The 26140-nt window shown below is 45.0% G+C and overlaps 1 protein-coding gene across 5 annotated transcripts in view; it reads right to left on the minus strand.

Moving 5' to 3' along the window:
• The window catches only part of RAPGEF6 (Rap guanine nucleotide exchange factor 6), a 99687-nt gene that overhangs the window by 40153 nt on the left and 33394 nt on the right, over positions 1–26140 (minus strand). For 4 of the 5 annotated variants that reach the window (XM_026045292.1, XM_026045276.1, XM_026045284.1 and 1 more), the window contains exon 6: positions 22100–22243. In XM_026045292.1, the coding sequence (XP_025901077.1) occupies positions 22100–22243 (144 nt within the window). Of the gene's footprint in view, positions 1–9499; positions 9531–22099; positions 22244–26140 lie in introns of those variants that run through there. The other variant, XM_026045301.1, reaches the window with a different exon arrangement.

A 26140-nucleotide genomic window follows, 5' to 3' on the forward strand; every position in this document is an offset into this window, starting at 1 on the left:
ACTTGTCAAATTCATAAACCCAATATTCTGTTCAAAAAAATCATTGATTTTCTAATTAACTATTCAAAACACATGCTTGGTTTCAATAATTTATTGCAAATAGTCTGAATGAGAAAAAGACATTGAGGAATGGTGCGGAGCGAGGGAGCAGCAGCACCTCGGGAGTACTCGTGAACACCCCAGGTTTGGGAGCCCAACCACCCCCCTAGGCTGCCTCTCCCTCTGCCTTCCAGCAAGGCAGATCTGCAAAGGATATTTGCTTTTATTCCCCTCCTCTAAACAGGCGATGAGGACATCTCAGTCCAAGATAGGGTTACAGCTTTCTAAAACTAGTTTGCTAACAAGGGCAGGCCAATGACACGAGCGTTTCTCCCAGAGATTGYTGACGAGTTTTCAAGTCCCCAGCCAAGGGACTGATGCACTAGTGCAAATGTGCCCGGGGGGCTCTCCATGTGCAAACTGAGCTGGCAGCATCTCACCTGACATGGAAACATGTCTACAGCAGCACCCAGACACTGAAAACCACAGCAAGTTGTATCTTCACTTCTCATTTTGTTGTTTTTCAAGAGACATTTGCAATATTATGGGGGTAAAATAAAGCAGGGAGAAGCAAAGCGACACAAGGACGCTGCTCACAGTGACTAAAATTGTTCAAGAATTTGCTGCTCCCCTCAAACACAAAGCTTAAAGATGCTGCCCCCTCTAAACATAAAAATCTTCAAACTTTTCTTCAAAATCTAACAGTCAGTCACAAATATCTATACAGATAAAGATACATATAGAGAAAGACAGGGCAAGCAAGCAAGTATCAGTCTATGAGAAGGACTAATCTATTCAGCAGCTTGGTGATGGCTTTTCGCATAATCAGTGGCATCCCAAATGTTTTTCTTGTCATAGGAAAGTGTATGTTCCTGGTCTTACCATTAAAGGAATTAATTTCCATCTCATCTCTGAGCGGAGACGTTTCACGGCGTGGTGGCATTTGCTAGGTGTACGAAGGGAGCCCTTCCTCTAAATTATTCATGTAGCCATATGTGCTCTTCAGCTACAGCGCTTCGCATAAAACAAACATTTGTCACCAGAGGAAGCAGACAAACTATTGGGGATATATGCATACATGTATATATTGTAAGATATACTGTATTATTTTAAAAGGATACTTAAAAGGCAAGACATTCATTAAAAGTGACAGTGTAGGAACATCCTACACCTTTAGCCTGCATCTGTTAATACCTCTTACCAGCACACCTTTCTTGACAGAAAGGCTAAATCACATGGAAATGTCCCCAAAAGACACAAGATTTCCCTATTGCTTTCAGTCCCTTATTACCCCTTCTCTTTGGCTTGCAGGCAAGAAAACCATGCAAGAATATGCATATTTTCATCTAAAATTATTTTGAGGGAAATAATTCTGCCTGCAGATTTTATTACAGCAGCATGGCAGTCAGCTACTTTCTTTTCCATTAAAGATTAAGCACATTGGCACATTTAAAGCATCACTTTGTGCATCTTTCTGAAAAGTTTATTAACCTCGCTGCTTTAACAAAGTAAAACTGTAATTCCAACAATTCAAAAAAAAAAAAGAAAAAAGCAAACATATGCTTTAATTATTATTTATATGTAGCAAAATACTGCTTCTTTACTTGTAGTTCAACATCCATGAACAGCATGAGACCAAAATGACCCATATTTTAGAAGAAAGATAYGGTTGAGCTGCAGTCCGCAACCCCAGATTGCAGGGAAATCTGGGAAGAAGCTAAGGAGTCATCACAATCCTGTTTGTAAAGGGAGAGCAGCAATTAGCTCTGACACCAGCAATATTCCCTGAGTTACAGCAAGGCCTTGATCTCTTTCAAAGCAYGAAGGAGCCGCGCGGCAGCACCCGAAAACCTGGGTGCTGCCTGCACCCCTCCAAGGCAGGAATCGCCACCCCGTTTTCCAGACCCCTGGTTTCACACACTCAACTGCATCTCTCAACCACTTGAAAGGGTCCAATTCTCCTCAAGGCGCCAGGCTTGGCGGGGGTCCAATAACCAAAGCTGCTAGCAAGATACCAAGAAGYGTCCAAACGGAGACTTCCCAACGGGCATTCATTTTCCAGCATTAACAATTAAAAATTATGTAATAACTCATTTAACTCTGCATCTATATTCATATCTATACCTATGGCTACCAGGAGCGATCTGGCAGGAGCGAGCGCGGCAGCGCTTGTGGCTTAGCTCCCGAGCTGGAACGGGCAGGAGGAAGGAGGGCGTTTCCTACCGCTCTTGGGATAACCTTAAGGCACATGCTGGAAAACAGGAAGAGCAAATACAATAYGAATTAAGCAAAACTGCCCTGAGAAGGGGAAAGGGGATCTGTAAATCAGCCTTTGCAATGAGTAACCCTCCTGTCTCGGCCTGGGTGGTGGCACCTTCACTGGACATGGGCAGGGCATGCAGCACGAGGCCAATCGCTAATATCACAAAAAAATATATAATTATAATCACAAATAAAACTCCTAGGGCAGACTGTGCGTGCAATTTAGTCAACATACAGTGGTTTCTTCAAAATTCAAATTAATTGGAGAAGAAAAAAGAAGGGGAGTGGAAGGAAACAGCCAATAACAAAGGAAAAGTCTCACTTTTTCTTCAGCACTCTTGCCTAAGAAGAATCTTACTGCTTCTCCTAGGTCCGTGCACAAGTGGATGCAGCTGGTCACTCTGCCAGCTAATATTTATTAGCTCAAGTTTTCCATTAAGAGGTTTTGCCATTTTAAGCCAGAATCCTATTAACGCCCTTCTGGAGCATTAACTGTGCTTGTATTTGGTAACCTCCACGATTTAGGAACTGCTCTCACTCTGCCTCCATCCCACTCAGTGCTTTAATGGTACCAATTTGCCTTTCTCAGTTGATACAGAAAGTTGAGAGTGTTATGAACAGCCTGTTTAAAAAAGAGTATTTACCTTCATCTTTAAAACTGAAGTTAAATAAAACTGCCAAACTAAAAGATCAAACAACTGCCTTGAACCATTCTGCTTTTAACATTCCTCTCTCAAATTCCATCTGTCCTTTTTGGTCACTATATCCTTCCATCCCCTTCATACCTTTTTCTTTCTTCCTTTCCTTTTTTTTTCCTCCCTTCTTTGATTCCCTGGATTCAACACCTTCCACATATTTAACCATCACGGTGAAACAGCCCAGTTAGGAACAGTCCAGCTGCCCGCTGTATTTCCGTTTCTACTCCCTGGCGTGTCTTACCACTTCAACATCACAGTTTTCACAATCAATATCCAGTTATTCTCAGTGCTTCATGATCAAAGCCTCAAGCATGTTGAAAAGACTCGGAATAAGAAATACCCAAGACTGCCATTGAGCTTTCCTTGTCCCGTCACAACTTCCAAGAGTCGGCTGCCCAGCTCTGACGGACTCTGCAGAAGAAGTCGGGATTTGGGAGCCGGCYGGGAATACCGGGCGTTCCCGCTTGCCGACACGCGCTCCTTCGCTCTGCTGCCGACTTGYGCACACTGAATCCCAGCATTTTATTTGCCATTTTGACAGTCTTATGTCCCTGACGTTCCATCTTCAGTTCCTTTTCACACCTAATGTCTGCAAGATAACTGATTTCTGTAGCTAGTTGTATTTTTCCTTTCCACCACCTTCCCACAAAGGGCCGGTGCTGGTTACTCACACGCATATGTGCCCAGTCTCCTTCCGAGCAACACTTGCTGCACGTCACTTTGGGTGCTCCTTCCGTTTAGGAAAAGCGACGGAAATGCCCATCACCCCAAAGCTCTTCTTGCGGCATCACCAAGTCAGGTACCTAACTCATCTCATATACCCTGCCAGGAGAAATCACCAAACGTACCCGATAGCTGAGTRACCGAGTGACTGACAGCTGGATAACTGAAGGCCTCAGGAGTTCTTTTCCAGTATTTTCATCAACTTTTTCTAAAAAACTAAAGATTTGACATAAGTTAACTCTGGCTAATGCTCACCTTTTCTACACAAGCCCTAATTCTGACCCGGTTTAGAGATGCACTCAGTGTAAATCGCACTTTGGAGCTGTGCTGCTGGCGTTGATCCGGGCACGGCTGTCCCAYGAGCAGCACCAGGGCACAATCCTGCCCCTCTAGAAACAGCAGTGCTGATCGGGCCCACACCAGAGGGGCTCAGTAAAGATAAGAACAGTCCCAAATTAAATTCCCAGTTCCAAGCCTTCTTACCGACTAGGAGCAGCCACRCAGGAGCATTCGGCTCCAGGAATAACGTCGGTCATGTCACGGATCAAGTATTTGCTTACCTGGTTCAGATACAATTTACTAGTTGTCAATAACAAGAAGCAAGGAAAAATAGTCCCTGCTCTACTACTATATCAATGTATATATTTTTTTGCAATATAAAAAGGGAGAAAGAGCTTAAAACAAAACATATTTAAAATCCATAAAGCCTGTTCTACGTCCTCAGTAGCCAAAAGCTTTCTAGCCTTCATGGCTCATATATCGTGCAGCATATAAAATCCTCAGAAGTATTATGTTCCCTTAGTTACAATAAGGTGACATAAGGACAGAATTTTAAAGCGAATTCTGGTGTTGGCTTAAATCACATACGTAATGCAATTTTAACTTGGTTTTCATATGTCTAAATTATAGATTACTGCTGTGCTTTAACTCACGATAATGCTGAGCATCTGACACAAATATCTCAGCTTTGGAGGGGGYAGGACTGTGAAAATTCACCTTTTTTCATCATGAAAAAAGCTATCTGTATCAATGATAACTTATTTACACTGAGAAACTCTGCCATGAAAGCACAGCTTCCATGTTTAYGGGGAGCCAACCATTGGCAAAGGTAGGCAACTTCTGTGCTCTATGCAGAATAAAACAAATTAAAATCGCAATAATTACATTTTGTTTGTATCGGGACGTAACAGATGTTCAAGGAGGCCCGTTCTCAACGCCAAGGCTCAGGGCCCTGGCCAAGGAGGCGCCCGCGGCTGCCACCTGCGCAGCTCCCATCCCAGCRCAGGGCTCCAGCGCACGTGGAAAAACCAAAAAAGGTGAATTTGGAGTTTAAAGCTCCATTTTGGCTGAATAATTTATACACCCCTATGCACTCTGATGGGTAAGACGCGGTGGTGATGATGATGGTCACTCCTCTACAGCCTCCCTCCGCTGTGATAACCTCAAGAGAGGCTGGGCTGCGGGATGCAGCCACCGCGTCCCATCCCACCAGCACCTCAGAGCTCCTGTTCCGACTCACTCTCTGCTGAAACGAGGCTCTCAGGCCACATGTACCCCAAAAAACAGAGGGAGAACAAGTGCTGCATCTGCCTTTCCTTTCTGCAGCCACTAAAAAAGAAAAATGCATGGAAATAAGAGGAGAAAACCAGGGTGGTGCTGACCTAGCAGCAGCTGTAAGCAGAATTACAAGCAAGTAGGTTTAAAACAAGGAGAGTCTAGGAGAGGACAGGGGAAAAAAAAAAAAAGAGTAAAAAGAGAAAAAAACATCGTGTTTATTTGCACATTAAGAGCCAATTTATGATAAAAAGAGTATTCAGTGAAAAAGTTTTTCTATTGAAAGGTAGACAGATTGGTACTTGCATTTAACTCATCTTGTTATAAGCTGGGGCCTAAGGATGATTTGAGCTTTCTAGAGTAAAAATGCACAGTTGCTGTTAAGCTCTTTTTATGTTAAGAAAGAATCGAGTGAAAACGTACATGCAGAAAAGTTTTAAAGCAAGTATCACACAAGTTGTTTCAGAAAACCAAGTTAAACGCTAACGAAGTGCAACAGAAAGTGGCAAACGCCAGTCCGAGCACTTGAAGGTCACTCTCAGACAGCTCCGAGATCAAAGAGTATTGAGCAACTAAGAGGCTGTGCTGGTATAAATCGATTTAAATAGAGAAACAAGGCAATGAGGAGGGTGCAGGGAGCAGAGCAGGAAAAATAAGAGGAAGAAATCCATTCAATATTCTGAAAAGCAGGTTGGAAAAAAAAAAAAAAAAAAAAAAAAAGAAAAAACCCTCAGGACAGTGCTAATATGTCCAAGCAAGGAGCGCAGGGGATCCTCGAGCACTGGGGAAGAGAAGCTCGCCAAGGCATCTGCCCATCTGCACCTTGTGAGCAACGCTCACCAGAGACCCAAGGAAATAAATTGAAGGGTCAGTTACTCTATTTGAGCTGAAAACATTAAAAATTCATACCACCGGCGCTCCTTTCCATGTAGCTAACCAAGTGCATTAGTGGAGACAAGGATGACATCAAATCCAATCAAGGACACACTATCCAAGCCCTGTTTTCCCTTTGATGAGCTGAAAATAATCTGTAATTGCATGAAGGTTTCAACTCGCGACCTCCGGGATGAAATTTATGCCCTTTGGAACAGGCAGGTGAAGTTGTACCTATTTTGCTGACGAATAACAAAGAGCCAGATGCCAAGAGACCTGGCATCAGCTCCCCGTGACGCAACACCCGGAATCGGAACAGGAGCGAAAAGCGACTCCAAGTCTTCTCTTCTAAACACACGACAAACTTCTACACAGCAACTAAATCTCTTGTTATCAACCTTAGCATTATTCGATTTTATTTGAACAGCARAGAGGGAAAAGAACACAGGCTATAAAGACAGACAGCATCTATTTTTCAAACTTAACATACATCTGAATCTTAAATGAAACTTCCTTCATGCGAAAACATTTTTGAAGTTTGGATCTTAAGTCTAAAACCTTTGCTATCTAAAAAAGTTCATTATGTCAAAAAGCCTYCCTTTTAAGTTATCTTTTATAGACACATGACTCAGTTAATTGTGGAGATCCACAACTAACGGTTGAGGAGATCTCCACAAGATCCACAAACAAAAGTCTCTTGACATCCTTCATACCCCTCCTAGGAGCTCTCCCAGCTCACACCAAATCCCTTCAGTGGTKGCTACCACTTTGATAGGACCCTCACTGCTCATCGCACCCACCACSTTTGCTCAAGGATTTCTCCTTATTTGATCTTCTGCAGCCCATCGTCCTCCAAAGTCTACGGTCCCCAGGGCAGAGACCATTTCTAATCCGCCTCCAATGATGGATTCTCATCCTTTATTCCTAGACAAAGCGGATACAAAMAGCCGTCCTCATCCTGCCTAGAAGCCAATGATCCCTTCTGGACACACTTCCAAGCACCAGCACAGGCCACAGAAATGCTGGTGACCTCTGAGTCAATCAATCARTCTTCAGGTGAGTGGCTTACATGCACTGCACAAAGTTTTCTCTTTCATTTTATTCTCCTTTGGGCAGCTCTTTATGCTGGAAAACAGATTGCATCGATTATTTTAGAGACGTCAACTCCATCTCTTTCTTTCAGAAATCCAAAGCAACAGAACTAGGGGAGATAAGGGGCACRTGCCAGCACCAACCAGGGCAGACATCCCTCACGGGCAGGAGGAAAGGAGAGCTCCCAAAGCACCTCCTGCTGTGGGGCACTAGAAAACAGCAATAATCCACCTCCTGAGGTTAAAGTTAACTTCTAAAAACGCTCTTTCTGTATCCTGATGAAAGCCTACCTGTCTGATTAGTCATACAAAATGTGACTTGGTTTTGCCCTGATTAAACAGCTGCAACRCTACCCTGCCACACTCAGCCCAGCTGTAATTGCAACTGAGTCAGCAGGCCCCTTGCAGAGGTGCCTACACCTCAGCTGAAAAACAACTGATAAAAACCTTGTAGTTATCTACAAAAATTAGTATGTTGGGATGCAAAACCAGCTGGAAAGCTTGCATCATAAAAACAAAAATACACTTTTCACCTCCTCCCCAACCTTTTACATGACTTCATTTTGGCCCAGTGAATGAGTGAATAAATAGCTCAGCTGATAGTGCCACAGCCCTCTGGGCACCATCCAAGGGCTGGACGGGGCAAACTCTATCTCTTTTAATATATTTTGTTGAACCGTTATTCAACCACAAGGGTTTCTTTCCCCCCTGCGGTTTCTCACCTTGGTCCAAATTCCACTGAAAGAGTCATCGCAGCTCAAGTACAAAATGTGACTAAGCATTCCCATTTTTAAGCCKCATGACGTGTTCAGCCCTCCTTAATAAGGGTGACGCGGGTGAGCCAAGCTTAACTTAATAGRTGCTTCCGTGCTTAATATCTGCAAACTTGGAAGAGAAGGCAGCAAGGGAGCAGACGGATCCTCGAGTCACGGATGATGCCAATAGGCCAAGATCTGCCAGTGTGAGCACCAAGGTCAGGAGCCCCGATTCCCTACGGAGCACACAGGGCCAATCCCTCTCCCAAAGSTAACGGGTATCTGCAGCTCTTGAGCCAAAGACAGGGCTGCCAGAGTTGGGCTACAAGGACACACACGYATTTATGTGTTTATCTCACACAGGGATGACATATGGAAACCATAAATCCCAGCACTTCCTCATCCTCCCCATTTTAAACACGGGAATCTTTCATTTATATCTTATCACGACAGGGAAAACCACGATGGACATTAACACCGCCTACAAGTCGCTGCATTTCTCTCGTGCCTCTCCATGCTCCAGTATCACCAAGATTCCAAACCTTGGGAGCAACCACTTGCTCCAAAGTCAACGCCATTTCTTGGGATTTCAATGGCACAAGGATTTTCCTATCCACCTTCACACATTGGCTGCTTTACTGGGCAAGAAAGTTCATGATCCTTCCCTAGCCGGTATGAGCTTCTGCATTATAAACACGAATTATAATGAATAAATATGCCTGGTCTCAGCTTTACAACGCATTTCCTGCATTTAGGATGATTACTTCAGTCTTATAGGCTTTCACATTAATAAAACACCAGTAACTCAAGCAATTTTCTGAAAGAGCATGACAAATTTCAAGAGCCTAACAACAGCCTGTATATATATACACACACACACACACACATATATATATTATTTAACTTTCAAGGCTTTTATCTCAGTGGGTTGGTTTGCTCGAATGTTCTAGATTTCATTGCCTCTCTAAAAGGAGCACCCTTGCCTCCCCAGCTTCACACAAATGCAGCATCTTCAAAACACACACAATAATTTATGCCATTTAAAGCTGCAATTGTAATTACATAGTTCGCCTAAATAATTAACCAATTCCACATTTCTTCACAAAGGGAATAAGCATCAGAGCTTAACAAACCTTGACAATTAAGGACATTCAATGGGTCAGTTCACCAATATTTTCAAGTTAGCAATATGTACAATCATAAAAATGTTATACTGGTATAGTATTTGCTCTATATATCGATAAGCTAAAAAAGGAAGTTTTACAGATTTCACAAGCAAGATTCTCTAATACTTTCTGTTAATTTACAAGCTATGAAGCTATAAAACAATTTCAGGCTTTCAACATCCCCCTTTCCCGGGTGGCAACGATTGCACAAGAAGAGAGGCCRGCAGCATCTCACGCGAGCAGCATTTGGGGCTGCTGAGCAGGGAGCATTGCAATAGCAGCATGCTCACCAGCACATTTCAGAGAAATGCATCATCACAGACAAAATTCTTACTTACTTTGGAGGCCCACGGCTGCAGGCAGTTGGCATAGCATCGAACAAGAAAAGCCATCTCTAAGGCTGGGAAGAAAAGTTTCCTTTCTCAATAAAAAGCCACAGAAGAAAAATATTCAGCAAAAACTCTTTCTGGATTCTCTTTAAAAATCATAGACCAAAGCAGCCAATGTGCACGAATGCAACTTCTCAGGCTKGATTTTCACACTGAATTCGGTTACAGCTTCTCCTATATCTGATTAGTTTTCAGTGTTGCAGTGAGTTAGCAGCAGCAGCGATTCCTTATAGAAATGTTCCAGTTTTAACAAGCACATACATTCAAAGCTGAATATTTCCTAGCTTTTCAAATACAAATATCCATAAGCTCCCCCAGGCAAGAGGCATGGATCTGCAAAGTGCTGCTAAAATTGAATTAATTCTCAAGTAGATCAGAATTGCAGGTTAAAGCAACAATACATTAAAAAGGTGAGCTATGAATTCTTCCAATTCCTATTTTCTCTTCACTACAGCGCTGTCAGGAGGGGCTTGTCTTCAGATCCACTTTTCAGAAACTTCACATTCATATCGTAGATCAGATTTTGCAAGGTTCTTCAGCAGCATCTTCAGCAATTCGGGAATCCCACACCCAGCATATTAAAGTTTCTTTTTTATGCTCTTGTCCATCATAACTGCAAAAATTGAATTACTGTCCAGACGGTAGCTCCAGGGTATTTGCTCTAACAGGTTTGCACTATGGAATGCATTAAAAGCCTCCGCAATACCAACGCTTTTCTCTTTTGCCCCCCCCTCCTCTTTTTATGCAGTTTACAACTCTGCAGCGTTGCTTAGTATTCTAATGCATCAGTCAGACACCACGGTTAATCCACGCCTAGCTTTCCCAATTAAAACATTTCTGTAATGCACAGCTAAGCAGTCCGTCCATGGCTACGGCGAGAGCGACGGCTGGAGTCCTAATTCCTACTATCTTTGCCTGCTTCTCAGCAGCTCCCTCAGGAGAAGCTCCCATCGATTGGATGCTCCGCAGCGAGATGAAATATCTAATAAGGAGGAAGGGGAGTGGGAGGGGAAGGCAGCTAAAAGGATGACATCACCTGTATAGAAAGCCTTTAGAAACTGCATTAGATCAATTGGCTACTGTATCTGCAGATGCAGCCAGCAGAGCATCTTTATTGACCTAATATAAACACACATATCAGTACAACAACTGCTCAGCAAAACAGCCCTCTTCTACATTATATTTTATATCATTTTATGATCTATTAATGCCTATACTGTAGCTGTGCATGTTTGTCTTTTCTGAATTGCTTTTTTTAAAAAATGAAGCTCATGGCTAGTAACAGTTTAAGCTGTATTCGGCCGAGTCATTTCTCATCTTTTATTCAAATTTAGAGCTAAGGAAAGGTAAGGGACACATCTGCAAACATTTGCATGTGTGCAACAGAGACAACAATAATCAATTCATACTAAATAATTTCTGCCTTTTTATATGCATGTCATACAAAAACCTCAATGTTTCTGCCTCATCCTATGCACCCATAGGAGGATTTTGCCCAGAATAYACTTTATATTGAAAATTGATATTTCAGAACCACTAAAAATAATGAGAATAAGCATGATGAGAGTTCCCCCACACACACCCCCCACCCACTCAAGCCTGATTCTGTTTCTACCCAAAATTGCTTTAACTCTGAGGCAGGTGCCTTGGGATACTCATGGTTTTCTGCMACTGAAGACTGGACAGCGCAAGGAGAGCAGGGAGGAGAAGAGCAGAGGATCAGGAGGCACTCACACTGCTGAAGCCATTCAGTGCTGCGGGTCATCCCGCTTTATCAGTGAGACGGGGCGCTCTTCTTGGAAAGAATTTTCATTTCCATGTCTCGTTCCTGCCACTCTTCCCCAGAATGGGGGTTTGGTCTCCTGACGGGGCTGCAGCGAAGGCCGTAGCTCCTGGGAGGAGCAGCGCTGGGGCCATGGGGCCGGAATCCCGACCCGGTGCCCTCGCTCCCGACGCGGGCTCGGGGAGGAACCCCAGAAAGCTCCTTCCCACCTCCCGGCCCAACAGGCACACCAAGAAGCTGCTCCTGCTTCAGCAGCCAGGTCGAGCCGAGCACCACGTCCCGACCAAAGCACACGCATCCCGACCCAAAGCACACGCATCCCGACCCAAAGCACACGCATCCCGACCCAAAGGCTGCTCCACGCGGTCACGCAGCCGTAGGAGCCGTGCACCTGGAATAACCCAAGGTCTGCCTGGAGCCCAGCCGCAAGGAAGGAGCAAAATCCCGCAGCCTCCAAGGCTGCCCGGGAAGTCAGCACGGATGCCCCAATTTACTTAACCACCGCATGACAACGAAGCTAAGGGATGCAACCAGGCTGCATAACATGGGTGTTATTAATTCATATTTAAACGTAAGAGGAAAAACTACATTTCACTCCCGCTCTTCAACATTCATGCAAGCCCAAAGCCTGTTTTATTTTTAAAAGCTGAATTTCAAATAACCAAGTTCTTAAAAATATATCCGACCCATACTACCTAAATCCCACTTAAATTTACTCTTCTTTCCATACGATCCAGCACAATAGGCTGAGCATCAGCTCCACCTAACACACGACTGCAGCACAGACACCTCGCACCATTTGCCTCGCATTTTAAGTGATCTGAAAATGCTTTAAAAGGCATTTTAAGAGAGGAGGCACAAAAGGCACCCCCTCCCCAGCAGCTACGGCCCAGCCACACACGGGCGGCCCCTTTATCGCGGCCACCGCCGGGATTTAAAGCAAAGGAAGGGGAGGCTGGGGGATCCCGAGAGGGTGGCCCCGCAGCCCCTGGTGCCCCACGCGGAGCCCCCGGTGCCCCACGCGGAGCGCCCGGCACCGCGGAGGCCACGCTGCCCTCGGCGGCAGCGCCCCGAGCTCCATTTCCTCGCGGTCCTGCCTTTGAGCGCGGGTGACGTCAGCGCCGCCGGGGACGCCTGGCCCGCGCCCCCCCAGACCCGCCGCGGGGAGGGGGAAATAAAGCAAAAATAGGAAGCTGATGTCAAGGCCGTTCCCCAGGGATCGCCGTCAAAACAGCAGCGGCATCGGGTGGGAACGGCGACCTGCTAGGCTTGTTTTAAGCTGGATTTGGAGTTTTTACGGAAGCTTGGGAAAAAGAAAAAAAAAAAGAATCCTTCATCTCCAATCTGATGAAGAAATGATCTTTGTTTCTTAACAGCGCTTTCTTTTTCTGCCTGAAGTACCACTCCTAAGGTTTCTGTGCATCACCCCCTCTTTATCCTCCCATAATGCTATCAGCAGCCTTGGACTGTTAAATAAATCCCGTGTCCTAATTGTCTAGCACGACTAAGACACTGAAAAAAAGGGAATTTAGAGAGGCCTTTCATAATTTAAACGTGTGTTCATTTAAACAGGATTAGAGCTTCTCTCCCTTAAAGAGCCCCAGACCGGAGTCCTGCAAAGCCCCCGCCCGATGGCAGCGCACACCTGATCAAATTGCGCTGCGTTTTCCCTTATCAAGGGGGAAAAAAGCCCGTTGGACAACCCTGGGGTTGCCCACCCATAGCAAGTCCCATGGGAGAAGGGTTCGGCGAGTGGCCTGTCATTTTACACTCACTCAAGTGAAGCTGTTTGGGTAGAAATACTTCATCCCGGTGCAGTTTTGCACACAGGGGTTTCCAGTGCAGCAGCCGGGTATGGAAATCCCGTGGCATTAAGAGTGGCTGCATGAAGAGGTGCATCTTAAATCACTCCCTGCATTTCTGCAGCAAGGTTATCCCTGACCGAGGCACCTCAGGAATTCTTTTTCTTTTTTTTTTTTCCCTTTTTTTTTTTTAAAAAAAAAGGAAAACAGGGCTCTCCGCCCTGTTTGTGGCCCTTGTAGCCCAAGCACAGGGCAGGCCAGGCGCTGGCTCCTCTTGCAGGGAGACGTGGGTGCTCTGCAGGCCCCTCCGCAGCAGCACCAGCTCCCAGGCTGCACAAACCCCCGCCCAGAGGCGCAGGCTTGGAAAGGAGCACGAAAACGCTTGGGAAGGAGCATGAAAACGTGATCGGAGCGGAGGGAAGGAGCCGGGGCGGGAGCGGCGGGAGGCGGAGGGAGGGAGCAGCCGGCAGAGCTGGAGTGATGTAAGCTGCTAAATTTAGCAGCAGCGATAGCGAAGGAACAATAAGAGGGCCCCGCGGAGCCGCTCTCGCGCTGCTCGCGCTGCCCCAAGCCGCCGGAGCGGCTGCCGCGTGGAGCACGGAAAGGTCATCTCCTGTCTGCAGCGTTGCTGCTGGAGGAGACCGGCTCACCTGGGGCGGCTCTTCCCGCGCGGCAGCGCCCGGGCTCGGCCCTGCTTGCGGCCCAACGCAGGGATCGCTGGGGCACTTCGGGCACACTCCATTCCTCTGCCTGCTCCCGTCCTTCCTGGCGTCTCCCTTTGGCAGGGTGCAAAAACACCGGCAAAAAATCCCCTCTGGGAGAAGGGGATGTGAGCAGAGGCCGGGGCAAACACTGGGGCAGAAGGGCTGGTTTGTGCAGCTGAATCCCCCCAGCGACACTGCGAAYATGGAAACTCAAATACCCCACGTGAAAACCCCAGGGTATTTACAGCCTTGCTCACCTGCAGTTATTCCCAAAGCTCCAGCCACAGCCCAAACCTCACGTGGAKCCAGAGGGAACTTCCTCTGCTCCCACCTGACTGGGAGGGGAGCTGCAGCTTCACAACTGGGAATGGCAGGATCCACCACTGCTGTATATTCTCGTTTGTTTCCGAGGTTGATAGCAAATGCAAAGTGCAGCTTCATCTGCCCCACTTATCAAAACTGCTTCTCAAGATGAAATGAGCACATTCAGGTTGTTTTAGAACATAAGGTACCAGCACATCCCACACCAGAAAAAGGCTCCCCGCTAAACGACCTTGAGTGCAATATGTTAACTCCACAGACAAGGTTAAAATCATTAAAATGCCACTTCAGGTATTTTCTCTATCGTTTTTCTTAAGGATTACCAGCAAACTGAAAGCCTGAGAGCAGAAGAGGAAGGGAGGAATTCGACTGCTTCTACCACCGTCAGCAACATTTCAAAATCTCTAAGCACGGGTGGTTGTTCTAAACGGGCAACTTTCACTATTAATGGGCAAGTTCTCTATGTTGAGGACTATATGAGTATGTGGAGACTATACATATGAGCACTATATATGTATTACCACAGGCACGGTACTTTTTTTTTCCTTCCCCTTTTCCCCCCAGGAACAGATGCATGTCTGGAAGCAACACGAGGTTTGTGCTGTGTCCAGCTTTGGGTTGGGACTAACCAGACCTAGAGCTTGAGTGGTAAAACCAGYAGGAAAAAAACCCCAAATGGTGGATGTGAAAGAGGGAGCAGCAGCACTGCGCCCAGGCTGGGAGGGGAGAAGAAAGTAGTATGTTACAATTATTCATATCAAGTTTTCAAAATTGATCAGAACAAACAAAGCAAAAGCCTGGCTAGACTGTTTAACTGCCCTCCAATCTGATAAATCATTGCAGATTTCATCACAACTGCTAAGGGAAATTCAAAAGAACATGTGGAAACTAGCAGCAATAAAGTTTCTAGGTTGCTGATGCTGTAGTATCTCAAACAAAACCCAAGTCAGACACACAATGCCCAAAGCCTCCAAACAAGTAATGAGCAATAAGCAACTGTGACTTGCAAAAAACCCAAGCCACCATCAACAAGGAATTAAGCKACACCGTTTGTCCCATTTACTGATAGAGTACCTTCAAGTAAATAGTTAGGGCACTTCATCTGTCAGATATTTCCCCATGTGCAAGGCTTCTACGTATCAAATATAAAATTAGGTTTGCTACTAAACTTCACTGGAAACACTGGTCAAAACCAATAGATCTTCCAGCTCTTCACCATTGCAGGTAGTAGCTTTCATGCCAAGTTTTTCAAGAAAAATAGGGTATCCAAATATTTGCATATAGCCTGCCTTATTTTCTGAATGGTGATTTTAACATTTTCATATTCTAAGTCAAATATATATATATATATATATATGATTTTAATACAAAGTTTAAGCCAACAGTATTGCAGCCCTTTAATGAAGCCTTTTAACATCTGGTAACGCTCAATGCAGCAACCCAAATTTACAGTTTGTTAGATTAAAACACAGAATCACTTCTCACAAGATTCCTTCCCTCTAAGGTATGCTAAGCCTGTACAAAAGTGAAAGGTTGAGCTTGCAATAAATGAGAATATAATTAGGCTGGTGTAGTTCAATACAGTGTATTGAACAGCAACAGCCTAGGCTGAAGTTACGACAAAACCCAGATCCAAGCTCTCTGCATACCAGCTGCCAGCTTGTTGGCTGCTACTCTGTCCTTGTCTTCTGCAAGAAGCCACTCAGATGTCACTCAAAAATATAGAAAAAGTAATAGGCAGAATCTGCCAAAAACACATTAAAGATTTTAAACCCGACAACATGTTTATCAAGTGTACAGCACTGCTCTTTACCATTAAGACCTGGAGTGGCACAGGACCATTACCATSTTTAGGAACAACACTTAAACACAGTCGCAATTTGTCATGCATAAGAGGTTGCTCATAAAGAATTAATGGTTTGGAACTGTCACCCAACCCCTCAGGTTCCATCAAAACTGAGATTATCCTCCCAGACCTGCTACATAAAACATTTTCTCAGGGATTTTCCAAGGAAGTAAGTCAATTCCTACAATGCTGTAATTTTACCTATGCAGTGAAAGGAGATAGCAAGGAGYGGGAAGGTCTTCCCGAAAAGGCCTAGGCGCTCACCACCCATTTCCAAACAATTCCAGACTTCCCGGTGAAAGTGCTCAGTGGTGAAAAGGCTCCTGTACTTGGAGCTGAGGGAGGAAATCAATGCGGAAATATCCGCCGCTTTCGCTTGCGTTCCCATACAGGCAATTCCAGTTGTTCTGCCGGCCGCTGCTCCGGGAGCAGTGGGGGGAAATAACTGGGCTGGTCAGGGACACCAGGATGGAGCTMGTCACCTTGCAACCAGCGCCTGTGCAGGGAGCAGCACCGTCAGCAACAAGGTGCCTGACTTACCCAAGGAAACGCAAAAATAATAATAAACTTGATCTATGATTTTAAGACCCAAAGTTGATAACCAGGCAAAACACAGAGGCCATCGGTCTGTCTGGCAGAAGGACATCTCAATCACGACACGCAGCCAACCGCCTTCTCCCCACGGGTTCTCTCATTGGCAAAAAAGAGAAATTAAGAGCAAATGATTGCTCCAAACCAAAAGCAAYGTGACTAAATATGAACAAATACAGGTGCTTATCTAAAATAAACCCTCCAGAGTTTCAGGTAACAAGTTGCATTTGGGCACCATTCTTAAATGCTGAGACACAGCTGCAAACTTCAGCTCCAAACTGAGGCAAATCGGTAATTCACTACTTATATATAGCCTGCGCGGTGAGCCTCTGGAGTCTGGAGGGGAAACTCCCAAACAGAAGTTTTCAAAAACTACAGCCACTTTCATTATGGGTAAAGTCAAGGGTATGACCTGAACGTGCAATTATGGAAATAAAAAAAGAAAAAAAGGAAAAAGAAAAAAAAAAGGYAATTTTAATCCGAGTTCACAGATTTTTAGCAGAATTGTAACATACGTTTTTAGCGCATGTTTTCTAATCTGATCCCCATCCTACACACTATACATAACACATCAACATCGCTGCCCTCTGGAAGATGCGGATGCTCACTCATGGGTTTGGAAGCACCAGTGGGACACGGGRAGGATTTTAACGCCCCTGTTCATGCCGAATACCGGAGTTTTGGCTAGCGACCGTCACRATGAGCGACAGCGCCTTGTGAAGCRGCCTTTGACGGAGAGGCGGCCGCTGAGGGCAGCGCACAGCGTCAACGGGAAGGACAAGACGAGGGCAGGCGCCGTGGCGGCGGCGGCGGGGAGGCCACCTCGGCGGCGAGGAGGCCGGGCGCAGGCTGCGCTCCTCGCGCCGGGTGCCATCTCAGACACACCGCCTGGCGGCCGCGCTGACACCAAGCCAGGCGCGACACCACTGGTTAAGAGAAGTGTTTAAGCGAGCCGGTCATGGCCCCTGCGCTTGCTCCCCAAGGGCACACACGGCAGCGTGACAGTGATGGCAGCTGGGAGCRCGCCGAGGTCCCTGCGGCCTCCCCTGCAAGCAGAGCACCCTGCACTGCCACACGGCATGGCGGCCACRGGAGGAGGAGGCACGAGGGGCCGGCGGGCGCCACGGAGCCAGCCCCGGAGCCCTTGGCCTTCCCGCTGGAAACAGAGTCGAGCCAGGCAGAGAAGGGGGCCCGGGTTTTACAGCAGGACACTTTTTAAGGCAGAATGAGAMRGGAACCTGCATTTTTTCCTTGCATYACCCCTCCAAGGAAGCGAGGCACAGCTCTGGTATCCTTGACCAACAGCAGAGAGGGCCTAAGGCTCACGGGCCCCCCAAGCTTCATTCTGATTCTTTGGATAAAGCGAAGATTCTACCCAACTCGGTGTCAAAAAGAGTAACTACGAGAGCAGGAGAACACACGATGCAGCTGCTCACAGCTTAGCCACAGCCTCGCTCAAACCCTGTCCCAAATAACCAGACGCTGCACCAAAGGTCAAGAAAACTTGTCTGGAGGCACGTGTGAAATCAATAAAAGGTGCCATTTCTGCAAACTCACCTAGCAGTTAAAAATAGACTACAAAGCCCCCATAGCATTTAAAAGGGAAAGAATTAGTGATGGGAAAGAACTTAATGGGTTTGATGCACTGTATTAAAACGTGCCTGAGCTCCTTCTCGTTGCGAGATATCCTAGGCCAACGCCAGCCCCGACAGGATTACATTAAGTAACGATCAAAGAAGAAGAAACTTGCCACTCAAGCAGTCTTCAGTGACAGGCTCCTCTGAAGATAAATGCGGCTGCAAGGCTCCAGGAAAAAATTTTACATGATGCAAGTATTAAGATACTGTCCTCAAAACTTAATTTTGTAATAAATCTCTTAAACCTCATCATCCTCTTACAAGAGTTTGAAAAGAAAAAAAGGTAACTCTGAATCTCTCAGAAAGGAAATTATTAGTAAAAGGTCATTTTTTTTTCTCCCTGCTATACAATTAAAAAGAAAAAACCACACACAGAGAAGATCTGTCAAAAATGTATGTAGACAAAAAAATTTAAAAACCTTTCTAAAATGTTACAAGAGCTTTGAATTTATCAGAACTTATATCAGGCTTAAACCCCATTTTGGTTTTGCTTGCTGCAAGAAAGGGAAGCGTGAAGTGTGAGACTTGCTGGCTCAGGTTTTTGTTTTTCAATTATGAAGATAAATATCTGAGCTGCTAACCTGGCTCAATACGTGACCCACAAATGACAGAGCAATTTAAGTTTTACAAAGCACCAAAATGGCCATTAAACAGTTTTTCCTGCGAAGTGTTAGCATAAAAACCATCTGGTTCTGGAGCAGCTTCAGTGCTTAAGCACCTGTTGCATGTAGTACCTTTGAGTTCAACACCGCTACTGTCATGCGGCCATTTGGAGCATAAAGATGCTTCAAAATAAAGATGATCGCACCCCACTCAGGATTTTTTTTTCCTTTTTTCTTAATGCAAAGGAGAAACACAGTTGCATTATTTATTGGTTTGAGCACTAGTGTAGAAGATAGAGACGAGGAGACATTTGCTGCACTTCTGATCGTGGCCTGCTGCACGACTCCAGCTCCTGCCTGCACACCTACGTACAAGARGAGGAGAGGAAGAACTAGTATTTGCCAAGCCTCCCTTAAAGCAAAATATTGGCGAGCAAGCTCTGGGAAGTAAGAGCAAACCCTGCAGAAACCATCGGCCAAATCTCTCCAAGGCAGTAAGCTCAAACGAGATACTTGAATGAAAATATTACAGATACTGCAGAAAAGCAGTATTCTTAGGGCACCACAAAAGACAGTACAGGAACTTAAACAGTAACTCCTTCACTTAAGGAAAACAACCAGCTGGTGCGTTTTCCCTTTTAAAATTACTGAATTAGAGTAGCAACAATAATGTGATGGTCAGATATCGTAAATAATAAACAGTGTGCATTGATGCCTTCCATTACAATATTGCAAGCTCTTCCTTTCTCTTACTCCTGTCACTTAGGAAAAGAGCTTTAATACCCAGTTTATTTCATGGCCAAGCAAAGGGATTATTAGAGAATTTGCTTCAACAAGAAGCAGCATGAATCTCCACRCAAAAAGCAGATGCAAGTTTGCATCACAACTTAATTGGTAACTTTTTATAAAAATAAAGATTAACCTTAATCATAAATATGAATCACACAGTATTTAATGTGCAGAGATTTACACTTAAGTAGTAGAGATTGCACAGATGACTCCCCTTAAAGCAAATACAGGAAAGCCTCTACTTAATCACATAAGGAAACAATCTCTAAGTTGGGATAAAGGGACACCGTAGTTTGATACCCAGATGGTTTGTGATGCCCARAGTTCTCTGAAGAAGGCAGAAAGCCTCCTGTGTCCGAGTGACGGTGCATGCAAGGCTGCGGCAGCATGTGCCAGGATGTCCCCAACGCCACAGAGCCACCCACAACACYGCATTTATCCATCAGCATTAGGGCAGGGACAAAACCTGCAGGCGAGTTTGTGAACTGCCCTCCCACCCTGCCAGAAACGCTGCTGCAGGAGGGTCAAACAGACRGTTCATTCGGCCCCTCCTCACCCTGCCCACGTTGGGGGCTTGGCCAAGCCTGAGGCTTTCAAAACCCTTGGGAATCAGAGATCCCGGAGGAGCTGACCGAGCTAGGTAAGAGTTAAACCCGGGCTCTGCAAGCAAACCCTTCCTCTGACAAATTCATCATTTTACCAGATTACGATGGAATATGGAAAAATGCATGCACCATTGTTGTTTACTTGTCAAATAGGCAGCTGGTTATCTTGTTTTGATTTCCTAGTCATCTGTTGAGTTACAAATTACTTTTCACTGCACAAAGTACTGGGAATGTGACGCTTTCCAATTAGGAGCTTGCAGCCTGCAAAGAAAGGACTAGTACTGCAATTCAGAGAGCTGAGAGCCAAACAGCTTGCAGATTTTATAGCAGAAATGTGGATGTTTACTCCTTGCCACTTAGCATTCATCTGGGAAAATGTCTAGCATTGCTAATAGGGCGCTTTTTATATATTCCCGATATAAAAACCGATTTAGAGGAACATGCAGCTGATTTATGAAGTCTATACCACTTCCTAGCAAATGACATATACTCAAAAAAGCAGAGCAARAGAGTCAGATTTGCAACGAGAAGTTTCCAAAGACAAGACCCRCAACAAAGATCAGCCTCAGCTCTTCCCGAGACTCTCCTCCCCTATCAACTGCTCCAAAGACCTGAAGGCTACAAATTACGGCGTGTTTAATCAGTGCTACAGCAACACCAAGGCGAGGGTGGAGGGGTGGGGATGAGATAAGAGATTTTGTCCTGCAGAGATTGGAATTTAATTCCCAACGAAGCCTCGCGCACGGCTGCCCAAAGCTTTCGGATAAGGTATCTCATTTCTACAGTAACTAATTCAGATTACACACTAATGATAAAACCAACACATGTGACAGTTCTAGAAATGAGACGGCTGGGGATGTTAGACTTCAAGAAGCACATTCATGTCCTGGTAGAGCAAGGAGAGCCTTTCTGCTTAGAAGACAAATGCCAACAACCTCTGCTGCCAGAAATGCTAATGCTGCAGGGAGTCCAAAATCACCTCCTGCCTTCCAACAATTAACAACAGGCTAAAAACAGCAGTTTGTTGTGAAACGGAGGAAAGCTTTAAGCCCAGCTGCATGCTTCACATGCTTTGAAGTGTATCAGCCAGGAGGGGTTTTGTACCTCTCAAGGAGGTGAAGAGGACAGGGGAAAATAAAGGGGAGAAATTCAATTGAGAGTTTTGGTCTTTGCTTTTCTGGCTACTCAAGATTTGCATATTTCAAAGTTAACATCATGTTTTAGCCTTTGATTTTCCAAGGCAAATCAAAATATCCACAGCAATTTTTTAATTGAAATCATTTGTATAAAGCACGAGCGTGCCCTACTACTCACAGGAAGTTTACATGCAAAAAAGTAACGGCAAGGAGAAATCTTCATAAAAGCACCGTAGCCTTAAAACCACAGCTCTACATGCCTCCAACAGCACAGGCTGTATAGTCTGTGGGGTTATTTACCAGAAGTGAGCTGCCCATGAGTTGCCGTTACTCTTCTCAATGCTTCAATTAACAGTCTGCTATTTTAGGCAAGTAAACGTGAGGTGAAGTATCAGGACAGCTTTAACACTGTCCTGAACCGGATCTGCGACTGACTTAATTTCAACACAGCCTAAACTTCAAGGGTGGGGAGGGAGGAATCTTCCACATCTTACTAAGATAATTTCAGTTAAAATGTTATGAAAAACACTGATCAATAATGAAAATTCTATCAAGCAGCAAACATGGAAGTTCAACTGGAAACCAGAAGCCAAATCCCTCTTTTCCAGCACAGTGTTTGCTTCACCACCACCAAAGAGGCTCAAGCCCAGGCTCTCTGCTGCTCCCAACAAGACGACGGTAGCAAACCCAACAAACCCAACAGACGTCGGGTTTCAGCGGCTCCCCTGCTCACCGAGTGGTAGCTGCTGGTGTCCACGTTGTCCGTGATGGTCTGTCGTTCCCCCCGCTGGTTGATCTTCCGGAACCTGCGGCGGGACTGCCTGCCGGGGACCTCYCTCTGCAGGATGCTCTCCTCATTCTCCTTGGAGTTCTCCACCTGAAACACATGGTCGGGCTCCTGGTTAAACATCCAGTTCTTCCATAGCGCGGAGAGCCGGTGCAGCCTTAGCAAGCTCATGGGGACAGAGCTAACATGGGTTCAGAGCAGGCGAGCGCTCCTCGAGAAGGGGCCGGCAACAGCGCCAGAAAGGCAGCGCTGCATGTCTCAGAGCGGCACTATTACAATGAGCTGGAGGCCACAGTTTCCTTCCAGGAAACAGGGCTTTTTTTTTTTTTTTTTTTTTTTTTTAAAAAAGCGCCCATATCCTCTGAACAATGTCACTATGTCACTTGGCAGCACAAATCCGGCTGCACCCGCACCTACTGCTGAACAAGAGATCAAGAGATGGCACGCGGCTCCTTTCAACACGAACCTCAACATACACCCAAAATAAAAGTTTAATTACTTACAATCYGCTAGAGCCTCTGAATTAAGTTGAAGCTTTCATTTATGCCCTTTTTTTGAAATTATTATTATTACTTAAATATATATATTCCTTACACCAGCACAGACAAACAACTTCAAACGTCCTAGCTATTTATAGATAACCCTCAGTCTCACTTCACCTATACCATAGTTATTTTCAAKCACATCCAACAGATGATGAAGTGACTGGAATTTGGTCCATGTGTTCACGACAGAACACTCAAAGCGAGGGAGATTCATCTCGTTAGTAAAAGTCAACATGAAACACTTATCTGACTAGCTCCAATTCCTTTCTTTTCCACAAAAAGCTGTCCCATCCTTCCACGTTTCCTTCTGATGTGTTGGAAAAATACATCCTAGCAGGAAATGGAGCAGACATGCACACAAATATGCTGCAGCCTGGCAAGAAGCTTCTCTGCAATGTATTTATGGACTAGAGTTTCTATCATTTTAAGTGATTTTCATTTCAGTTGAAAATCATAAACATTAGAGATCAGTACTGAAACAGGAGAAGAACCTCTACCCTGTATTGCYTTATCCAGCCTTCGGTTAAGATACTTGGGTAAACTACCTCCAAATTCAAAAGGCACAAAAGCATGAAAAGCAGAAATAGTTAACAAGGAGTAACAAGCATAAAGGTAAATACCTAAATCGTTCACAGAAGCAACAGTTGTACTGCTTTCTGCACTTTCCCAAACAGATAAACTTAGATAAGGTCAGAGGAAGAAAAAGAGCTTGCTTGGTTATTTTTAAGTCTATCGAGAAGTGTCTATACTGACAACACAGCTTAAAAAACACACTTAGAAAAGCTAATTTCACACCACAGCTTCATCAAAAGGAAAGCAGCAGAGCCACATTACACTAGCGAGCAAGAACCACACTGCACTTGAATTTTGTTGTGCTTGCAACAGTCTAGGACAGCAGAAACCATCGAGGAGCAGTGTCACGGCAAGCAYGGTGGCATAAGAATGGGGGAAAGGCATCCACGAGGGCGGACAAAATAACTTTAAATAGGCCATTTAGTATCATGGTAAAAAGTAATCCGACTTTGGGCACTGAAGCCTTTCTTCACGTAATAAAATGCAGATTAGTTAGCAATAATGGTGCTCTAGAATTACACAGAGCACTTCAAGTGGTTAAGTTTGGTTTCTTAGAGTTACCCAAATAGCAGAAATTGTGGCGATTTCCTTTTTAATCTTTTGTATGTGTGTGCTACATCAAGGAGAACTGCTGCAGAGAATGCATTCCTTCCTTTTTCCCTTTGCATCCAGCCTTAGAGGATCACAGAAACTGAAAGCAGCGCTGAGCTCCTGCAGCAGGACAAGCCAAGCTGGAAGCCAAAGGCTCTCCAAAATGGCAAGACACTTGCTAGGTTAATACCAAAGATCCTTGTGTTGAAGACTCCGGTAAAGCAAACATTTACTGAATGATGAAGCTATTTTTCCTTCAGACTCCTAACTGAAAACTAAGAACAGAAATACATTATTTGTTAGCAGAAAGACCAACTGCTAGTGGAAAGTAAGAAGCTGAGACCACCTGCTTCCTTCAGCTAGTACCACTGCTGCACAGGCGTCACGAAAGCAGCCAGCCACACGCACAGAAGAGGCCTTTACACCATGCAATTTGCAGTATACTATTAAAACATATGGAATTAGTATTAACTCCCACTGAATCAACTGCAGGATTTGCAGAGGTCTCAGTTGTCCCATGTTTCATTTGCAAGTTGCTAATAAATTTTTCGAAAATGTTTAATCAGCGTTTGGAGGCCAGCCGACCATCAAGGCACTCGAATTTGTGGCAGGCAGCAACGTCCTGGTGGGATGCCCAGGTCCCACAGAACAGGGAGGTGGAGGAGATTGTCGGCAGATGGAAAAAGGAGGAAAAAGCAGCAAGCAGGCAGTAGCAAGGGAAAAAGGAGAAGCAGGAGCAGAGGAGAAAGGGGAAAATAAGAGTAGGAGTGTGGCTGGTAACCAATAGGTAGTACCAAGCACCAAGAGAGCATACACGAGAACAGAGCAGGCAGGTAAAGACATAAGGAGAGAACAGACAGTGCTGGAAAACTGGGCAAGCTCGAGGAATGGAGGGAAAGAGGAGTGAGAGGAAAACCAGGAGGCCCCAGGCACCACTGCAAAACAAAACACTGACCTTCGGTAATTAAAGATTCTATCATATTTGGTCTGCTCAGGGAGGTCGGCCTCAAGTAAGATAACTTCAGCTCTAGAAATTAAATTTCACTCAGGTATTGGAAATGCAATAGTCTGTATAGGATCTACAACTCAATTCTGCAATATTTTTGATGTTTGGGGGTTTATGAGGTAAAGTTTCAGTGCTGCAGGCCAGGCACTGCTTGAAAATTAGAGCCTGGAGAACATCTACTCTTTTCAAAACACAAGAAAAATATTGACCTGCAAAGCTCTTCAGATGAATTGCTACCAAAAGATTAGGACGTGGATATTAAAGACTAAGAACAAGTGTTTGTGAGTAGCAAGAGATCAGATTTATACATATATATTTATATACACACACACACACAGATTATATATCTATTAGATATATAGAGATTCAGATTACAGAAAAACTAAATTTAGTAGCTGGTAAAGCAACAACGTAATCTGGCTTTTCCCACTTACCAACATCTGACAGGGTAGGAAAAGCAACACCATGCCTTTGCTTAGCAAGTAATGTGCAATCCTGCATTCACTGCACGTGACTGACCCCAAACGTAGGTAAAAACGAGTAAGGGTCGATCACAAACATATATCTAAATAGCAGAGGTAACAGACAGCAAACGTGAATGTTGAAAGGCCTCACTAAGATGGCACGTTTGGATCTGCGCACCCTGTGCTGGATGGGGCTCCGGGGTAAAGCAGAAGGGATGCTAAAATGTGGGCGCAACAACAGGGATGCGCCCTCGATCCCGAGGTCCTGGGTTCCTATACGCCCCTTTTTCCTGCCCTGCCCCAAGAGACCTCTCGGTATTTCAGTGCGTAACAAAAAGCCTGGAGCAACAAACTGGTTAGTTTCTTCTCAAGGGTGTTTTGTGAATGGTGAGTTCTGGCAGGGACAGAGCCCTTGGGTGCAAAGGGCTCCAGCCACAGCACGGGCTGCCGTGCAGAAACGGGAGGACTGCAGGATGCTCCTCACTTCCCTCTGTGCTCACTACTAGCAATGACATTTTTCACCTCCAAACACACTGCTCTTCTGGAATCTTCTGTTTGAACCCATAGAAGAAAATAGAAGCAGCAAGGAAAAACAGAGGAGACTTCAATATGTAGAAGTAAACTGCAATTCGGGTCATTTACTTAAATGATAAACAGGTCTATTAATGCAATATACTGTTCAGSCTCCAAAATACGGGCTGCGATGCCTGTTCACATACTAACTGTTATCCTCATTAACTTAAGCCAACCACATCTTACAGCTTTCAAAATAGGTCAGTTCTCAGGAGGCTCCCATTACAAAAACTGA

The sequence above is a fragment of the Nothoprocta perdicaria genome, unplaced genomic scaffold (genome assembly GCF_003342845.1).
Source record: "Nothoprocta perdicaria isolate Ctin4 unplaced genomic scaffold, notPer1 scaffold_107, whole genome shotgun sequence".
In the NCBI taxonomy this organism is placed as follows: Eukaryota; Metazoa; Chordata; class Aves; order Tinamiformes; family Tinamidae; genus Nothoprocta; species Nothoprocta perdicaria.